We start from the raw sequence: 17432 nt of genomic DNA, 5'->3' as shown, positions 1-17432 counted from the left end.
ATCGAGATACCTCAATTTTGAACACAATAACATCTCACATTGAATCCCATGGAACTGTCCCCAAACTTTGGTTAAGCAGAGCTTTCTGTAACATAACATGCCTATAAATGTAGTCAGTGTCAAAAACACTAGATTCAAATAGAGTCATAGAGATGCACAGCATGGAAACAGACCCTTTGGTCCAACCCGTCCAGGCCGACCAGATATCCCAACCCAATCTAGTCCCACCTGCCAGCACCCGGCCCATATCCCTCCAAACTCTTCCTATTCATATACCCATCCAAATGCCTCTTAAATGTTGCAATTGTACCAGCCTCCACCACATCCTCTGGCAACTCATTCCATACACGTACCACCCTCTGCGTGAAAAAGTTGCCCCTTAGGTCTCTTTTATATCTTTCCCCTCTCACCCTAAACCTATGCCCTATAGTTCTGGACTCCCCGACCTCAAGGAAAAGACTTTGTCGATTTATCCTATCCATGCCCCTCATAATTTTGTAAACCTCTATAAGGTCACCCCTCTGCCTCCAACGCTCCAGGGAAAACAGCCCCAGCTTCTCCCTGTAGCTCAGATCCTCCAACCCTGGCAACATCCTTGTAAATCTTTTCTGAACCCTTTCAAGTTTCACAACATCTTTCCGATAGGAAGGAGACCAGAACTGCACGCAATATTCCAACAGTGGCCTAACCAATGACCTCCCAACTCCTGTTGCTGAATTAAAACACAGTAAAGCAGTAAATGTATGAAAAATTATTTATTCAATTTGTTCACAGCTTATAATGATTCACAAAAATTAAAGGAATTGCATCAAGAATGTCCAGTAGTCAACTCATGGAATCACAATGAGTAATATGGGATATGCATTTCAGTGGCAGTGTGATGCCAGGTATATAGGCCACAAGCCCCAGTGACTAACGGCTCGCATCCAACACAAAATCGATTTGCAACGGATTGTACTCAATCAATTCATGCTTCCAAATCTAAGAACATGGAGTCTTTCATCAGGTGTAATTCCATGTCTGAACATCACTTACCCAACAATCCCAAATGCACTCAGAATTACACTAACAGCCAAATTAAGATAATCAGTTTTGGTTCACAGAACAACTCAATTCCACATGTTAGCTACTATATTTATTCAAACACACTGTCCTCTCCTCTGCAAACAAAAATAACAAGTTCAGGCATTCAATTGAACAAAAGCCTGAGAGGCAACTGTGCCCTTGTACATTTCCCGACGGCCTCAACCAATCAGAATCAACTTGAATGTTTTGAATTTAAATAAACCTTGGGGGTCAACAATATCCCCAATTTAATAACTGCACTCTCCATGGCAACACCTCAGCCAACAAGAGTCCAGTTACCAATCCTTTCACAAGTATCCTCTTCTCATACAGTATAAATTGTTGTTCCCTTTGAGATGAGGTATTCTTCTATCTCTCCTGAATGCAACACAAAAATCCTTTGACAGCATGTTTCTTTTCTTAGGCAATGGTTTTCCATTGTTTGTTGATTTTTCCTTTTGGATTATTTTACGTTTTTTTAAATTCTAATGTCATGCCTGTCAACTCTGTAAACACCAAATGTCATTATTCGTTATCAGGGGTTTGAGTTAGAAGGAGAGGCTGGATAGGCTGGGACCTTTATAGCTGGAGCATTGTAGATTGAGGGGTGGCCTTATTGAGGTTTATAAATTCATGAGGGGCATAGATAAGGTGACTAGCAAGGGTCTTTTCTGTGCAGTGGGGGGATTTCAAAATTAGGGGACATATTTTTAAGATGAGAGGAGAAAGCTGTGAAAAGGACACGAGAGGCAATATTTTTTTTACACAAAATAATTTGTCTGTGAACTGCTACAGGAAATGGTAGCTGCAAGTATAGTTACAATATTTAAAAGACATTTGGATAAGTAAATGAATAGGAAAGGTTTGGAGGGTTATGGACCAAATATAGGCAAGTGGGACTAGTTTGGCTTGGGAACATTGTTGGTGTGGACTTGTTGGACTGAAGGGTCTGTTTCCACACTGTATGACCCTATGACTGTAACATCCATAATTAATTCTTCCTGCTATTTTATCATTATTTAAGAGTTTCTCATGTGTGTCCTATATCCTCATCGTGATTTTACTTGTTATTTGTTTTTTTTAAAATATCTTAGTTTTTTTTATATTCCTCATTAATTTAGTTTTGTAGTTTCTTCTTGGCTTTCTTTTGAACTTACTGCCTAATCTTTTCATATTCCCTTTAGTTATCAATGTCTTTAGTATCTGTGTACCCAGTGTGTATCCCTTTCTTTAGGTTCAATTGTACCTTCATCTCCCTATTTGCTGGTGTGTCATTACTGGCTAGCTTATTCTTGCTTTCTATTGTATTGTATTGATCCAGTATTCAGTTATCATGGTCTTCTGATCTCTAAGAGCAGCCATTAACCTAGTCACCAGCTCAGCGTCCAGGCTGTCTTTGAGCCAGTCACCTCGGGATGGTGATATTCTCCAGTTGCTCAGTCTTTTCCCTTCTCCAATACAGGGATTTTACACTGAAGACGGTTTAGCTGGGGTAGAGCAGCTTGCTGGCTCTGGAACAGTGTGTCACTGTTGTAGCTGCTTGAAGAAAGTGAGCAATGTTTGACTTTGGTTGAGGGTGGGGTGAGGGTAACCTGAAATGGGAGGAGATAAGGAGTGTGCACTTCCAGGAACAAACACAAGGTTCACAGCTCCAGCTTTTCATTGCTCTACATCTCCAGCCTCCAATGTGGAAGCTGTGTCAGCAACAAATATCACAGCTAAGCCACAGTCCATTTGGAAGCTTTCCCTGAACATCTTGCGTTCCATTAGCAGAAATATGGAGGAGCTTCTTGAAGATGTGGCCTTCAAGTTTACCATCACGATCAGTATTAATATTACATACAAGGTTATTCAATCTCCAGTCCAGTGGTATATATCTCCATTTTATTTGGAACCTTCAGAATCCTTATAGTTGAGTGAGTAATCAGTGATTTCTGAAACAATCTTGTGAATGATAAATTACAACACAATACAATCACTTTCTTTTCAGTTCCTTAGTGACAGAGAGAATGGGGGGTGGAGAGGGGTTGGTGGTTAAGTTTGGGAACCAACTCAGAGTTACAATCGATGCAATCGGACTGCACTCACTGTCGCCTTATTTCAGGAGGACAGAATGTGTTGCTTGGACTCCAAGCTTGGTCTAAGTGGCACATTGCTGGTTGTACCCGCTACTTCCTGAGATGGTCAGGACCAGGTCTCTGTCTGGAATCGGCCACATCGTTCCAGTTCCACGAGAAGCTGCTCAGACTCAGGTTCTGAGAGGCCACCTTCTGACTGGAAAATAGACATTAGGGAATCTGTGACCTGTGTTGGCATCATCTTAGCGTTTCTGTGGGAAACAGAAAATAGAACAAGCATGGATTGGTTAAAGAGTCACAGAGAAGCAGAAATACCTTACACAACAAGCTTTTAATAAATATAATCAGAAAAATCAGGAAAAAAAAATCTATTCCAAGAGAATGGTTAGAATGTGGAATTCAGTACCAAAGGAAACGGTGGAGAGGTGTTTAAGTGGAATCTCAAAAGAAAGATGAGTGGTGAAAGGAAAACAGTGTGCTAGTAAAGGAATCCCTTAGATGCTGAAGCAGTTGTGCCCTCATGAAACAAAACCTGTTCAATATTCAGGCTTCTTAGGCTGTTAAGTAGCAAGTAACATTTGTGTCATACAAGAAAGAATCTATCCATCACCATCACCAAATCCTCCATGATTAATATCCAGGAGTTATCAGAAACTGAACTAAACCAATAGAGTAAATACTGTGGCTATTAAACCAGATCTGTGACTAGGAATTAAATGGCAAGTGACTTAGAAGTGTAATGGAATATTCTTCATTTGCCTGGATGAGTTCAACAATACTCAAGAGGTTCAACACCATATAGGACAGAACAGTTTGTTTGATTGTCACCCTATCTACCACCTTCAACATTTACCATTAACACACAATTGCAGCAGTGCATTAGTGTATAAGATGCACTGTGGCACATTGCCAAGGCGCCTTTGACCGAACCATCCAAACATGTGACCTCTATACCTCAAGGATAAAGACAGCAGATCCATGGGAACACCACCTGCAAGTTCTCCTCAAAACTTCTCATCATTCTGACTTGGAAATATATTCCTGTTCCTTCAGAGCTGCTGGGCCAAAATCCTGGAACTCCTTTCCTAACAGCTCGCTGGGTTATATTTACACCACACAGACTGCAGTGGTTCAAAATGGAAGCTCACTACCACCACCTCAAAGGATAATAAATGCTGGCCCAGTCGCCAATGCTCTCATCTCAAGAACAAATAAAAAGACAGAGGAGTACAATGGGAGAGTGCTTGTGTAATGTGTAAGCATCGGCATGAATCTTTTGGGCAGAATGGCCTGTTTGCATTATAAATACTTTATAATCTGGAACATGACGACGAGCCAGGCTCATCCCAACATCAGCATCTGCTTGAAGGTCAAAAGGATCATGAATTCCTTTGTGATTGTTATTTTTTAGAGCATCAAGTATGAAGCTTTAAATCTGGCCCATTGTGACAAATGCCAGGAGACCCAGATCACCTGTTATGAAGAAGGGTCACTGGACCTGAAACATTACCTCTGCTTTTTTCTCCCCACAGATACTGCCAGACCTGCTGAGTTTTTCCAGCAATTTCTGGTTTTGTTTGTGACCCAGACTGGCCTCTACTTGCTGCTGTGGCAGGAGCTGTGTCCAAAAGGGTAAACATCAGTGACAGAGTAAAACACCAGAATTGACCGAAATAAAAACATAAATCTGAGTCAGTACTTGGGACATAAACTGAGGGATCTGTGCTAGGGACTTAGACCTAGCTAGGACATAACTAGCAATCACTGAACCTGAATTATGAGCATATTATTACAGCTTCTCAAGCCTACACCATCATTCAATAAGATCACGACTGATCCAATTACTCCACATTCCCACCCATTTCCGGTAACCTTTCACTCCCCCATTCCTAATCAAGAATTGATCTAACTCTGTCTTAAAAACATTCAAGGACCTCGAAATTAGGTCTTCTGAAAAAGAATGAGATTGAGAGATTTTTGTCCCCTCCATCTGTGTCATAAATGGGCAACGTCTTATTTTTAAATTCTCCCACAGAAGCAAGTCACGTCTTACATTTCTAAACTCCAGTGGATCCAAGCCTGGCCTGTCCAAACTTTGCTCAGAAAACAACCTGCCCATTTCAGGTACTATTTAAGTAAACCGACTTTCAACTGCTCCCACTGCATTTATTAAATAAGGAGACCAATAAGAAGAGATACATACATGAATACAAAATATTAGAAGTAGGCCATTCAGCCCCTCAAGCCTTACGTCTGTGGTGGGCTAATTACTGGAGAGAATTCTGAGAAACAGGATTTGTGATTATTTGGAAAAGCATAGCTTGATTAGAGATAGTCAGCATGACTTTGAGAGGCATGTCGTACCTCACAAGCCTTACTGAATTCTTTGAGGATGTGACAAAACACATTGATGAAGGTAGAGCAGTGGATGTGGGGTACACGGGTTTTAGCAAGCCTTTTAAGAAGGTTCCCCACGATAGACTCATTCAGCAAATAAGGAGGCATGGGATACAGGGAAATATGGCTGTTTGGATACAGAATTGGCTGGCCAATAGAAGACAGAGGGTGATAGTGGATGGAAAGTATTCAGCCTGATGCTCGGTGACCAGTGGTTTTCCGTAGGGATTTGTCATCTTTATAATTTTTATGAATGACTTGGATTGAGGAAGTGGAAGGCTGGGTTAGTAAGTTTGCTGATGACATGAATGTTGGTGGAGTTGTGGATAGTGTGGAGGGCTGTTGTAAGTTGCAACGGGACATTGACAGGATGCAGAGCTAGGCTGAGAAGTGGCAGATGGATTTCAACTGGAAAAGTGTGAAGTGATTCATTTTGGAAGGTCGAATGTGAATGGGGAATACTGGTTTAAAGGCAGGAATCTTGGCAGTGTGGAGGAACAGAGGGATCTTGGGGTCCATGTCCATAGATCCCTCAAAGTGGCCACCCATGTTAATAGGGTTGTTAAGGCAGTGTATGGTGTGATGGCTTTCAATTGCAGGGGGAGTTTCAGTGCCATGAGGTTATGCTGCAGCTCTATAAAACCCTGGTTAGCCCACACTTGGAATATTGTGTTCCGTTCTGGTTGCTTCATTATAGGAAGGATGTGGAAGATTTAGGGGGTGGTGCAGAGGGGATTTACCAGGATGCTGCCTGGACTGCAGAGCATTTCTTATGAAAAAAGATTTGATTAAACTAGACTAGATTCCCAACAAGTCGACACCGACCTTCCGAAGAGTAACTCACCCAGACCCATTCCCCTACATTTACCCCTGACTAATGCACCTAACACTATGGTCAATTTAGCATGGCCAATTCACCTGTATTTGGATTGTAGAAACCAGAGCACCCGGAGGAAAGTGTGCAAACTCCACACAGACAGTCACCTGAGGTTGGAATCGAACCTGGGTCCCTGGCGTTGTGAGGCAGCAGTGCTAACCACCGTTCTGTCCATTAATAGGTTGATTGGGCTTTTCTCATTGGAATAATAAAGGATGAGAGGTGACTTGATAAAGGTGTACAAGATGATGAGAGGCATAGATACAGTGGACGGCCAGAGACTTTTTCCCAGAACTGAAAGGGCTATCAGGAGGGGGCATAATTTTAAGTGATTGGAAGATGGTGTAGGGGAGATGTCAGAGGTAGGTTCTTTACACAGAGAGTGGTGGGTGTGTGGAATGCACTGCCAGCGGTGGGAGTAGAGTCAGGTACATTAGGGACATTTAAGCGACTCTCGGATAAGCACGTGGATTATGGTACAATGTAGGTTAGTTTGATTTTGGAGCAGGATGACAGGTCAGCACAACAGAGGGCCGAAGGGCCCGTACTGTGTTGTACTCTTCTGTGCTCTATGTTCTACACCAAAGTTAGTTAACGGTAGGGCCCTGGATAGAGTTGTCAAACAGACAGACCCAAGGGTTCAGGTTATATAGTTCTTTGAAAGTTGCGTCACAGGAAAACAGGGTGGTTAAGAAGGCTTGCCTTCATTGCTCAGACTACTGATTACAGGAGTTGGGACATCATGTTGCAGTTGTATAGTACATTGGTGAGGTCACTTTTGGAGTACTGCATCTAGTTCTGGTCACCCGGCTATAGGATGGATATTATTAAATTGGAAAGGGTTCAGAAAATATTTTGCTGCGAGTGGAGGGTTTGAGTTATAAGGAGACAGTCACCTGAGGTTGGAATCGAACCTGGGTCCCTGGCATTGTGAGGCAGCAGTGCTAACCACTGAGCCACCGTTCTGTCCATTAATAGGTTGATGGGGCTTTGCTCATTGGAATAATAAAGGATGAGAGGTGACTTGATAAAGGTGTACAAGATGATGAGAGGCATAGATACAGTGGATAGCCAGAGACTTTTTCCCAGAACTGAAAGGGCTGGGACTTTTTTTCACTGAAGCATACAAAGTTGAGGGGTGATTTATCAATGTTTATAAAACTATAGGGGGCATAGATAAGGTGAACAGCAAAAGTATTTTCCCTCGGGTAGGGTGTTCAAAACTAAATGGCATATTTTCAAGGTGAGAGGAGAAAGATTTAAAAGGAACCTTCGTATGTGGAATGAACTGCCAGGAGAAGCGTTAGACGCAAGTAGTTGCAATTTTTAAAAGACATTTGGACAGGTACATGAATAGGAAAAGTTGAGGCAGCAGGGGTAAGTTGGACTAAAGGGTCTGTTTCCATGCTGTATGACTCAATGGTCCCTGCAGCACACCACTGGTTACATCTTGACAATCTGTAAAATACCCATTTGTGCTTCCTCACTGTTCCCTGGTAGCAAGCCAATCTTCTATTCATGCTTCCCTATGCTACCCTCTATACCAGGGGCTTTTATTTTCTGCAATAATCCTTGATACGGTACTTTATCAAATGCCTTTTGGGCAGCATAAGAACTCGAATGGATTGGATAAACATGATTTATCTTTCAGAAAACTCTGTTTATGCTGCCCAGTTATCTTGAGCTTTTCTAATTGTCCTGCTCTATGCATTTAGTAATAGTTTCAAACATTCTCCCTTGACAGATATTAAGCTAACTGGTCTGTACTTCCCTTCCTAGTGACCTTCCCTTTTTGAATAAAAGGATTTCTAATCTAACAGAAAATCCTCTGAATCTAGGGAATTTTAATTGAAAAATTAAAACCAACAAATCAATTATCTCACTAATATCTTGTTTTTAGACCCTAGGATGAAGTTCAACATGATTCAGGAATTTGTCAGCCCACATTGCCTAAAATTTGCTCGGTACTGCTTCCCGGGTGATTAAACTTTGAGTTCCTCCTTCCCTTCCATTTCCTGATTAATAGCTATTTCTGGGATGTTACTGTATCCTCACTAGTGAAGACCAAAACAAGAGGTCTGTTCAATGCAAATGACATCTATTTATTTCCTGTTATTAATTCTCTAGCTCACTTTCTATCAAACCAGTGCTCATTTTATTAACTCCAATCAGCTTACTCTTATTCACTAATTTATCCACTATTAATTCTTTCATCATTCTTTGCTTTTTTATTGTATTCTGTCCAATCGTCTGACCTTCACCCATTTTTACGTAATCATACTTTCTCTTTAAGGGTGACACTATCTTTAACATTTTTTAGTTTAGCATAGATAGGTCCTTCCCTTGGAATTCTTTGTCATTGGAGTGTAGCTACCTCTACGTTTATGGACTGATAACGGCCTCGAATTAATTTTAAAAGGCGGTGCACTTCTCAGGGTAATGACCTGACCAATCATAATCAATGTGTGTGATTGCAGCTGAGGCAGGATGGTACATAGTCATCAGCAGGAGGTTTCCTTGCCCTCTTGACCTGAACCCATGAGACATCATGGGGTCTGGAGTCAATATTGAAGACTTCCAAAGCAACTGTCTCCTGTGATGCCACCTCTGCCGAGTCTGTCCTGCTAATGGGACATTACATACCCAAGGGTAGTGACAATGGTGGGTCCCCAGAATATTACCTGGGTGCCTGGATTAATAGTCTAATGATAATACCACTAGATCATTACCTCACCACATATCTAGATTAAAACAGCCATGATTATTGCTGTAAGCTTCTGACAGGCTCCCATTTCTTCTTTCTCCTTATTTCTATTTGCATGTACTACCTCTTGGGCCAATTCCTTCAGCACTTTGGGATGAAGATCGCCTATTTAATTAAAATGATGTGTATTCAAATGCAATGCCTTTAACTTGATACTTTTATTATTTTTATAGCCTTGATTTATTGCTTCACTCTTATAAATTTGTACTCTCTATCCCTTCCTCTCACTGTCTGCTCATCATTTCCATATTAACATGTTTTTTTGATTTACCACATCTTCCCAAATTTTATCCCTTGCCTCATCCATTCATCAATGAGTATTACTGACTCACTTGCAATGGTGCAGTCCAGCACCATGGTCAGCATCATTGACCCACTCACCCCGCTATGTAGAAATATGCCTGTTCATTCTGAATAAGCTTCCAGATCAGAGATCCATTCTCCTTTATCCGGTGTTGGACATAGATCTTATCCTCCTACATTGAAAACACACACAGGGCTGTTATTTTAAATGAAACAAACACATCAGGGAAGAGTTGAGAAAGATTACAATGTCAGTGAGACAGGAACAATCATACAAGTTGGTCAAGTTTCTCATTTGTGGTTGTAGGTTAGCTCACTGAGCTGATGGGTTGTCATGCAAGTGTTTCATCACCATGCTAGGTAAGATCATCAGTGCAACTTCCAGTTGTCATTGTCCGATCTAGCTTGTTTCTTTGGCTCATTCTCAATGTCAGCTGTGGCTGGCTGGGTCGTGTTCTTGTCTGAGTCAGGAGATTGAGAGTTCAGTCACATTCCAGGCCAGAACTGCACTACCAGAGATACCGTCTTTTTAAATTACACCTGAAACCAAAGCTCCTTCTGAGTTCTTATGTGGAATTGAAAGATCTCAGAACCACTATTTTGAATATGGGCAGTGGTGTGCTATCTGTGTCCGATAGTTATCTCAAAACCAACTGTTTCTGGCTCATTTATCTTACTGCTGTTTGTGGAACTGCCATGCTTCCTTCTGCTTTAGTAGTGTCAGCTTTATCGATTTTACTCACATCCCTAACATTCCACCAACAGCGGTTAACAATGTGCTGATGACCATATAATCTGTCTTGTACATTTCACAGGATCTCAGATCAGGTCCCAACCCACTGAAGCTCACTTTGAAGCCTCAGTGAGGTGATGGGTGAAACTCCCCAGGGATGTCTAAGAGCCAATGTCAGACCTTGCCCAATTAACGTCAGCGTGTATGAGGGGGCATAACTACAAATTGAGGGGTGATAGATTTAAGATAGATGTCAGAGGCAAATTCTTTACGCAGAGAGTGGTAAGGGCGTGGAATGCCCTACCTGCTAAAGTAGTCAACTCAGCCACATTAGGGAGATTTAAACAATTCTTAGATAAGCACATGGATGATTTTGGGATAGTGTAGGGGGACGAGCTGAGTACAGTTCACAGGTCGGCGCAACATCGAGGGCCAAAGGACCTGTTCTGCGCTGTATTATTCTATGTTCTAACACAGCAACCGTAACCTAAAGGAGGGCTTCTTAAACAGCCAAAACTCAAACAGATCTTGGAAATTCATTAGATTCATCACCAAACCCTGCTGACAAGTATTAAAACATGTCATAAACTAGTCTGGGACTATGTGCTGAGGGATGTACTAAAGGTTTGGGCAGCTGTCACTAAGGTGCAGTGGGAAAAGAACACTGTCTCAGGTCTTACGCCAAAGTGTGACGGGGGTCCATTCAGTACTCAGAACCCCTCATTGCCTCAAAACGTAAATATTTTCTTCCTGTATGAATTATAAGTGCCCTTGTTATCTTCGACTGCATGGTAGCTGTGTGGGATATAACTTCCAATGTATCGTTTGTTTCTTTTTTCTCATTGATAGAATTGTACAGAACAGACTGAAAACAATTTTGTGTGTACTTATAGATTTTTTTTTGTGAATAAAGCATATTTTATTTCAGTAATAAATCTCAAAGTAAACAGCAGTACTGACAACGAAGTGGACAGTAGCACTAGCAGATGGTTTCTGAAACAAAGATATTGTTGGAATTTAGACATAAAAGCTGATTTTGTTTTTTGCTATCTCCACAACAGCCTCAAAACTCTAGGCCCAGCCCTTCCACATGCTTCTGTTGCACACCTTACCTGGTCCCGGGAGAAGGCTGTGATTAGGGTCAGTAAGCCCTTCTGGTTCAGCTCCTCCCACTCTGCTCGGCAGAAGAAATCCTTGGACTTCCCTCGGCAGCCAAAAAATAGGTAATTACCTAATGGTGAAAGCACTGTGTCATGAAGTGGGATTCTGTGGTAATTTTCACTCTCATTCTCTCCACCACCACCACCACTACCACCACCACCAAAACAACTTAACATCAACAATATTGAAGTGTGACTGGGATCTAATCTCCCCAAGCAGTCCCCATGCTGAGTTTGGCCAGTTACAGGCAAGTAAGAGGTGGTTTAATTGAGGGATGTGCAATTGTTTCGGACAAATCACATTGGTTAGTAATGTCTCAGAAGGTACCCATGTGCTTTTTCTGTTACTTAATCTGTTTTAAGGAGTTGCCTTAGCCTGGGCATTCAGTGAGAGTCAGACAGCTGTAGGCTGCAACACAATGAGGGAGAGACTTGGTGTCCAAGGACATACTGCAGTGTTAATTTGTAGGGCTATAGTTGATTGTGAAACTAACAGTGTTGTGATTGGGAAATAAAGCAAATTATTAGCCCCACCAAGCAGCGTCACTTTTAGTATAAGCTTGGTGATTGAGCATGACTGAAGAAGCACTCATCCTGGATACATAGAGTCCACTGCAAACCAAAAAACAGTTCTTTGTTACATGCCTAGATCTGGCCATCATGTTAGCAGAGACAGTGCACTGGTCAGCACTATCACGTCAGAGTCAGAAGGCTGGGGTTTCACTCCACAGGCTCGTACAATATTGAAACTGACAGCCCAGTGCAGTACTGAGGGAGCACTGCACTGCTTGGAGGCTGTCTCTTAGATGATATGATGAACTGAAACCCTATCTGTTTTCTCAGGTGGACATGAAAGATTATCTGGCTAGAACAGCTGGGGAGTTTTCCTGGATGCCCACTCAATATTATCCCCAACTAACACGCAACATCAGTTTGAAAACAGATTATCTGATCATTCAAATTTGTGGGATTTTGTTGTCCACAAATTGGCTGCCACTGTCCTACATTACAACAATCCCTGCACTTCAGATCTACTTCACTGGCTGAGAGGTGCTTTGGGACACCCTGAGATTGTATAAGTAGCTATAGAAATGCATTTTTTTTTCTTTTCCTATAAGTAGGCAGACAACCAGACATGAATTTATTTACCTCTATCTCCTGCAGCCTCTGTCTTTCTCTCTCCTTCTCATTAATTTGGAACTCTTTGGTAAGTACCTGCTTCGATCTGACAGATCACCAAAGAAGAACACTGGCTATCTCAACAGGTTGTGGGAGAACTAATGACATTGTCCATTTAGTAAACATGTGTTTGAGCCAACAACCTCTGACCTTTCTTTCCTTCCACAACACGTTCCTGGATTACTGCTCGGAATGGCGCCACTCCTGTGCCAGGTCCAACCATAATTATGGGGGTTTTGGTATCTGTGGGAAATTGCAGCATCCCCTTCTTCACCCATAATGGCACATAAACAGCACCTGCATGTAGAACGAAAGGGGACTTAGTCATAACAATTGATTTTCCCAAAGGAAGTCAGTACTCAGGAGAGGGGACTTAAGATCTTTCCAGTTAGTACCAAGAAACACAGTCTGCTAAAGCTGAAAAACATAGATTTGTTGGCTTGAGGAAACAGCGTTTCTGCACACAACCTTTCCAAAACTCCTAAACTCAGAATAAAGCATCTTGAGTAAGTACTTCGGCAGCACAAATTTAATATTTTAAATAGCGCAATACCAGCTGCACAGAAAGGAATTTCATTAGATATGTGCAATAGAAACTGGCTGAACATATTCTGCCCAGAAGGCCAGATCTGGAGGAAATATTTAATTTCAAAGTTCTTCCTATGCCAACCAATCTGTGCTTATTTATTTAAAAAAAAATCAAAAGAACTACAGATGCTGGAAATCAGAAACTACTAAGAAGGAGGTCTAAAGAAGGGTCACTGGACCTGAAACGTTAACTCTGCTTTCTCTCCACAGATGCTGCCAGACCTGCTGAGCTTTTCCAACAATTTGTTTTTCTTTCTGATTTCCAGCATCAGCAGCTCTTTTGGTTTTTATTTATAGACAGGTATTGGGATACAGTGAGAATTGGGCTAACAGGCAAATTGGACCCTAGTGCTTACAATAAAGGAAACAGAGCTACAACTTTCTGATTCAAGTGAGTCATCATTGACACCTAATAGTGTTGCTGGAAAAGCTCAGCAGGTCTGGCAGCATCTGTGGAGAGAAATCGGAATTAACGTTTCAGAACTCATTTTATTAATTAAGCTTAAAATTTATTTGTGAGGGTTTACATCTTAGATACTTCTCCATTATTCTTCTGCTCAATTCACACCTACGGTGTGACTCTCATTACAGTGATGGTATGGTCAATATCACACCAATCAAAGTCAAAACCAAAATAAGTTTGATCATGTATTCCACCAAGTGGATGACCTTAGACACAACACCTAGAGTAGGTGTGAATTGAGCAGAATTCTGTTTTCTCCCTGTAGAGAGAAAAATAAATTGAAGACTCACCAAGTCACAGTTTGTTGAGAGAATTATAAACCAGTCCACTAATCCTAACGAGGATAATGGAGAAGTATCTAAGATGTAAACCCTCATTGGATACAACCATATTACTAATAAACTTGAATAAACTTCAAACATGAGTTCTGAGGAAAGGTTACTCAACCCAAAATGTTAACTCCAATTTCTCTCTACAGATGTTGCCAGACCTGCTGAGCTTTTCCAGAAACTTCTATTTTTGTCACAAATGAACTTGCCTGTGCAGTCCCAGTGTCAACATACCAAGGTGTGGAGAAACAGCCAGCTTTCAAACAACAATTGAAGATCAGGGGTTAGAGTGTCAATATGTGAGACTTACTCTGCTGTGGATTCTGGGATCCTAGCCAACTGGAACAAAGGCCACAACGAGGCTTCTTCAACTTGGTCCTGTACCGAACAACAGCCATCAGAATCTGAATCTGACTGGGATAAGCCTGGGAAACAGACAATGGACTAAGAATCTTTTCTTCACATTGAATTCCACTGACCTCTGGCTGTTCCAAAGATCACTATTAGGATGGAGAGGAAAGTCTGTGTAGGTCCCCTGACAAGCATGAGACACTAATCGTTAGCAGTGCAATCCAGCTAATGTCCCAGTTCTTGTGTTCCTGTATTTCTCACAGGTATAATATTCCTCAGGTAATATCCTTTGGGCATACCATTCAACAGCACCATTACTCAGGCTGCAAAACATTGCTGTCTGACATCAAACTAACAAATGAGCATTGCAAATGTATGGAAAACAGAGAGAGGACCAAATTCTGCGACCAGTGTAGTGATCGACAAAGGAAAAACAATTCAGCCACGGAAGTTCATACCTAGCGAGGATAAATGCACCCAAGTAAAACAAGACCGAATTCAGCTGAAATATTCTCTAAAGACAAAACCTTGCTGACACATGCGGGATAGCCTGTTACCTGCAGCCACCCGGTGTCACAAGTGAAGATGGCTGCTTAATTAGGTTTGGAAGCTGCTCGTCTGAGGAATCTGCAGCCTAGGAAGAGTCACTGCCTTAGCACAAGTTGGGTAGAGGTAACAGCAAGAATAAAATGTGGCAAAATTCCTCCACATGCAGTTTTACACACGGCACTTGGTCAATGAGGAGTACCTTTATGTCACAGATTCAAACTAGTCCTTGTAGCCAACATATCAAATATCATCCAATTAGGAGATAAACTGGTTCCTGTGCTACAGATTCTCATTTTAGCTGGTGGGACAGGGTGCTTGCTGTTGAGTATCTCACAGCATCTCCGCTCTGCTAGTAAATTAATGCTCACTCAAAACTTTCCAAATTTCTGGCCTACAAATTCGTTTAACTTTGATAATCATTCCCAGGCTGTGGGTTTCAGCGTCATTGGGTCATTAGATTTCACTTGTTGTTTATCCTTCTCTGCCTGAAATTGTGTTGCAATATAAAATGAGGATCTTGCTAGACCTACAGTATATTCAGAGAATCTGCTTCATTGCTGCGGTGTCACATCATAAGAACAGAAGTTCACTGTGCAGTACCTCGGACATGCTCCATTTTTCTTTGACCTTAAGCATAAACTGTACTTTCCTGATACAGGTCCAGACCAGGAATGGACAACAGGTTCCCTTCCCTAAAGTGGTCAATTGGCTGGCTCTTTGCAACAATCATTGTGACTTGCACTCATACCAGCTTTTTATTTCCAGTATTATCAAACTGAGTGCTGTGTACCTGTACAAACTCAAATTCTGAAGCAGACACTGTAGAAAAGGAACTCCCACTGTCTTTAAAAAGAAGTCAATCCAGTGATATAATTGCTATGCTATAAATCAGACCTCTTCACCTGGTTCCATTACAGGGGAAGCTGCCCAATCTTCAGTTTTGATGGTTACTACAAAATGTGAGCAAGACCAGTTTGAAGCCTAAACAGAAAGATGAAAATTTTACTCATCCTGGACAATTGTATCCCAAATGAATTCCATGAAGGAGTGGAGTCCTTACCAGCTGCGAAGAAGCAATGGAGAATGCCCGAGGTCGAATTTCAGGAATGAGGTCAAAGAGATAGTCGGCTGGAATGGCTGAGGTGGTATGAGGAAAGTCATACAGTATCTAGAAAAGAACAAAGGAGTTTCAGAACTTTACACAACTAAGAGCCACCCAGTGACAACAAAAACAAGTACTGGATTAAAAGGCCATAGAGTCATAGAGATGTAACAGCATGGAAACAGGCCCTTCAGTCCAACTCGGCCTTGCCGACCAGATATCCCAACCAAATCTAGTCCCACCTGCCAGCATCCGGCCCACATCCCTGCAAACCCTTCCTATTCATTTACTCATCCAGATGCCTTTTAAATGTTGCAATTGTACCAGCCTCCTCCACTTCCTCTGGCAGCTCATTACCTACACGTACCACCCTCTGCGTGAAAAGTTGCCCCTTAGGTCTCTTTTATATCTTTCTCCTCTCACCCTAAACCTATGCTCTCTACTTTGTCTATTTCTCCTATCCATGCCCCTCATGATTTTATAAACCGCTATAAGGTAACCCCTCAGCCTCCGACGCTCCAGGGAAAACAGCCCCAGACCTTTCAACCTCTCTCTTTTGCTATTATCCTCCAACTCTGGCAACATCTCTGTATATCTTTTCTGAACCCTTTGAAGTTTCACAACATCTTTCCGATAGGAAGGAGACCAGAATTGCATGAATATTCCAACAGTGGCCTAACCAATCTCCTGTACATCCGCAGCATGACCTCCCAACTCCTGTACTCAATACGCTGACCAATAAAATAAAGCATACCAAACGCCTTCTTCACTATCCTATCTACCTGCGACTCCACTTTCAAGGAGCTATGAACCTGCACTCCAAGGTCTTTTTGTTCAGCAACACTTCCGCGGACCTTACCATTAAGTGTAAAAGCTAAGATTTGCTTTCGCAAGATGCAGCACCTCACATTTATCTGAATTAAACTCCATCTGCCGCTTCTCAGCCCATTGGCACTCCTCCCAAGTCTTTCCTTGGCTCTGAACTGTCAGGCTCCTTCTTCCTCCCAAGGCATAATTCCTTCCTCTGACCAATCAGGTGCCCCCCCACAGCACTACATTGGCTGATAAACCAGCCACTGCCCAAACCACATGAATAATCTCCCTCAGCAGTGGAAAACCTCAGGCAGTTACTGTCTGCCAGATAGTCCTTTAGGCTGTGAAACTTTAACCCTTAACCCTAATTGGCTAAGGCCACTGTTAGAATATCGCGTGCAATTCTGGTCTCCTTCCTATCGGAAAGATGTTGTGAAACTTGAAAGGGTTCAGAAAAGATTTACAAGGATGTTGCCAGGGTTGGAGAATTTGAGATATAGGGAGAGGCTGAACAGGCTGGGGCTGTTTTCCCTGGAGCGTCGGAGGCTGAGGGGTGACCTTACAGAGGTTTACAAAATTATGAGGGATTATGGATAGGATAAATAGACAAAGTCTTTTCCCTGGGGTCAGGGAGTCCAGAACTAGAGGGCACAGGTTTAGGGTGAGAGGGGAAAGATATAA

General features: G+C 42.0%; 1 protein-coding gene across 2 annotated transcripts in view; it reads right to left on the bottom strand.

Moving 5' to 3' along the window:
• Positions 1 to 740: 740 nt before the first annotated feature.
• ndor1 (NADPH dependent diflavin oxidoreductase 1) overlaps positions 741 to 17432 on the bottom strand; it is a 52981-nt gene continuing 36289 nt past the window's right edge. The window contains exons 10-15 of one of the 2 annotated variants that reach the window (XM_043719828.2): positions 15897 to 16004; positions 14247 to 14361; positions 12707 to 12853; positions 11330 to 11448; positions 9563 to 9657; positions 741 to 3394 (exon numbers count right to left, since the gene is read on the bottom strand). In XM_043719828.2, the coding sequence (XP_043575763.2) occupies positions 3250 to 3394; positions 9563 to 9657; positions 11330 to 11448; positions 12707 to 12853; positions 14247 to 14361; positions 15897 to 16004 (729 nt within the window). In that variant the 3' untranslated portion in view covers positions 741 to 3249. Of the gene's footprint in view, positions 3395 to 9513; positions 9658 to 11329; positions 11449 to 12706; positions 12854 to 14246; positions 14362 to 15896; positions 16005 to 17432 lie in introns of both variants that reach the window. The other variant, XM_043719829.2, reaches the window with a different exon arrangement.

The sequence above is a fragment of the Chiloscyllium plagiosum genome, unplaced genomic scaffold (genome assembly GCF_037043375.1).
Source record: "Chiloscyllium plagiosum isolate Xiang-an unplaced genomic scaffold, Cpla_swu_hap1 HiC_scaffold_21, whole genome shotgun sequence".
In the NCBI taxonomy this organism is placed as follows: domain Eukaryota; kingdom Metazoa; phylum Chordata; class Chondrichthyes; order Orectolobiformes; family Hemiscylliidae; genus Chiloscyllium; species Chiloscyllium plagiosum.
This window is presented reverse-complemented; position numbering and strand designations above follow the sequence as displayed.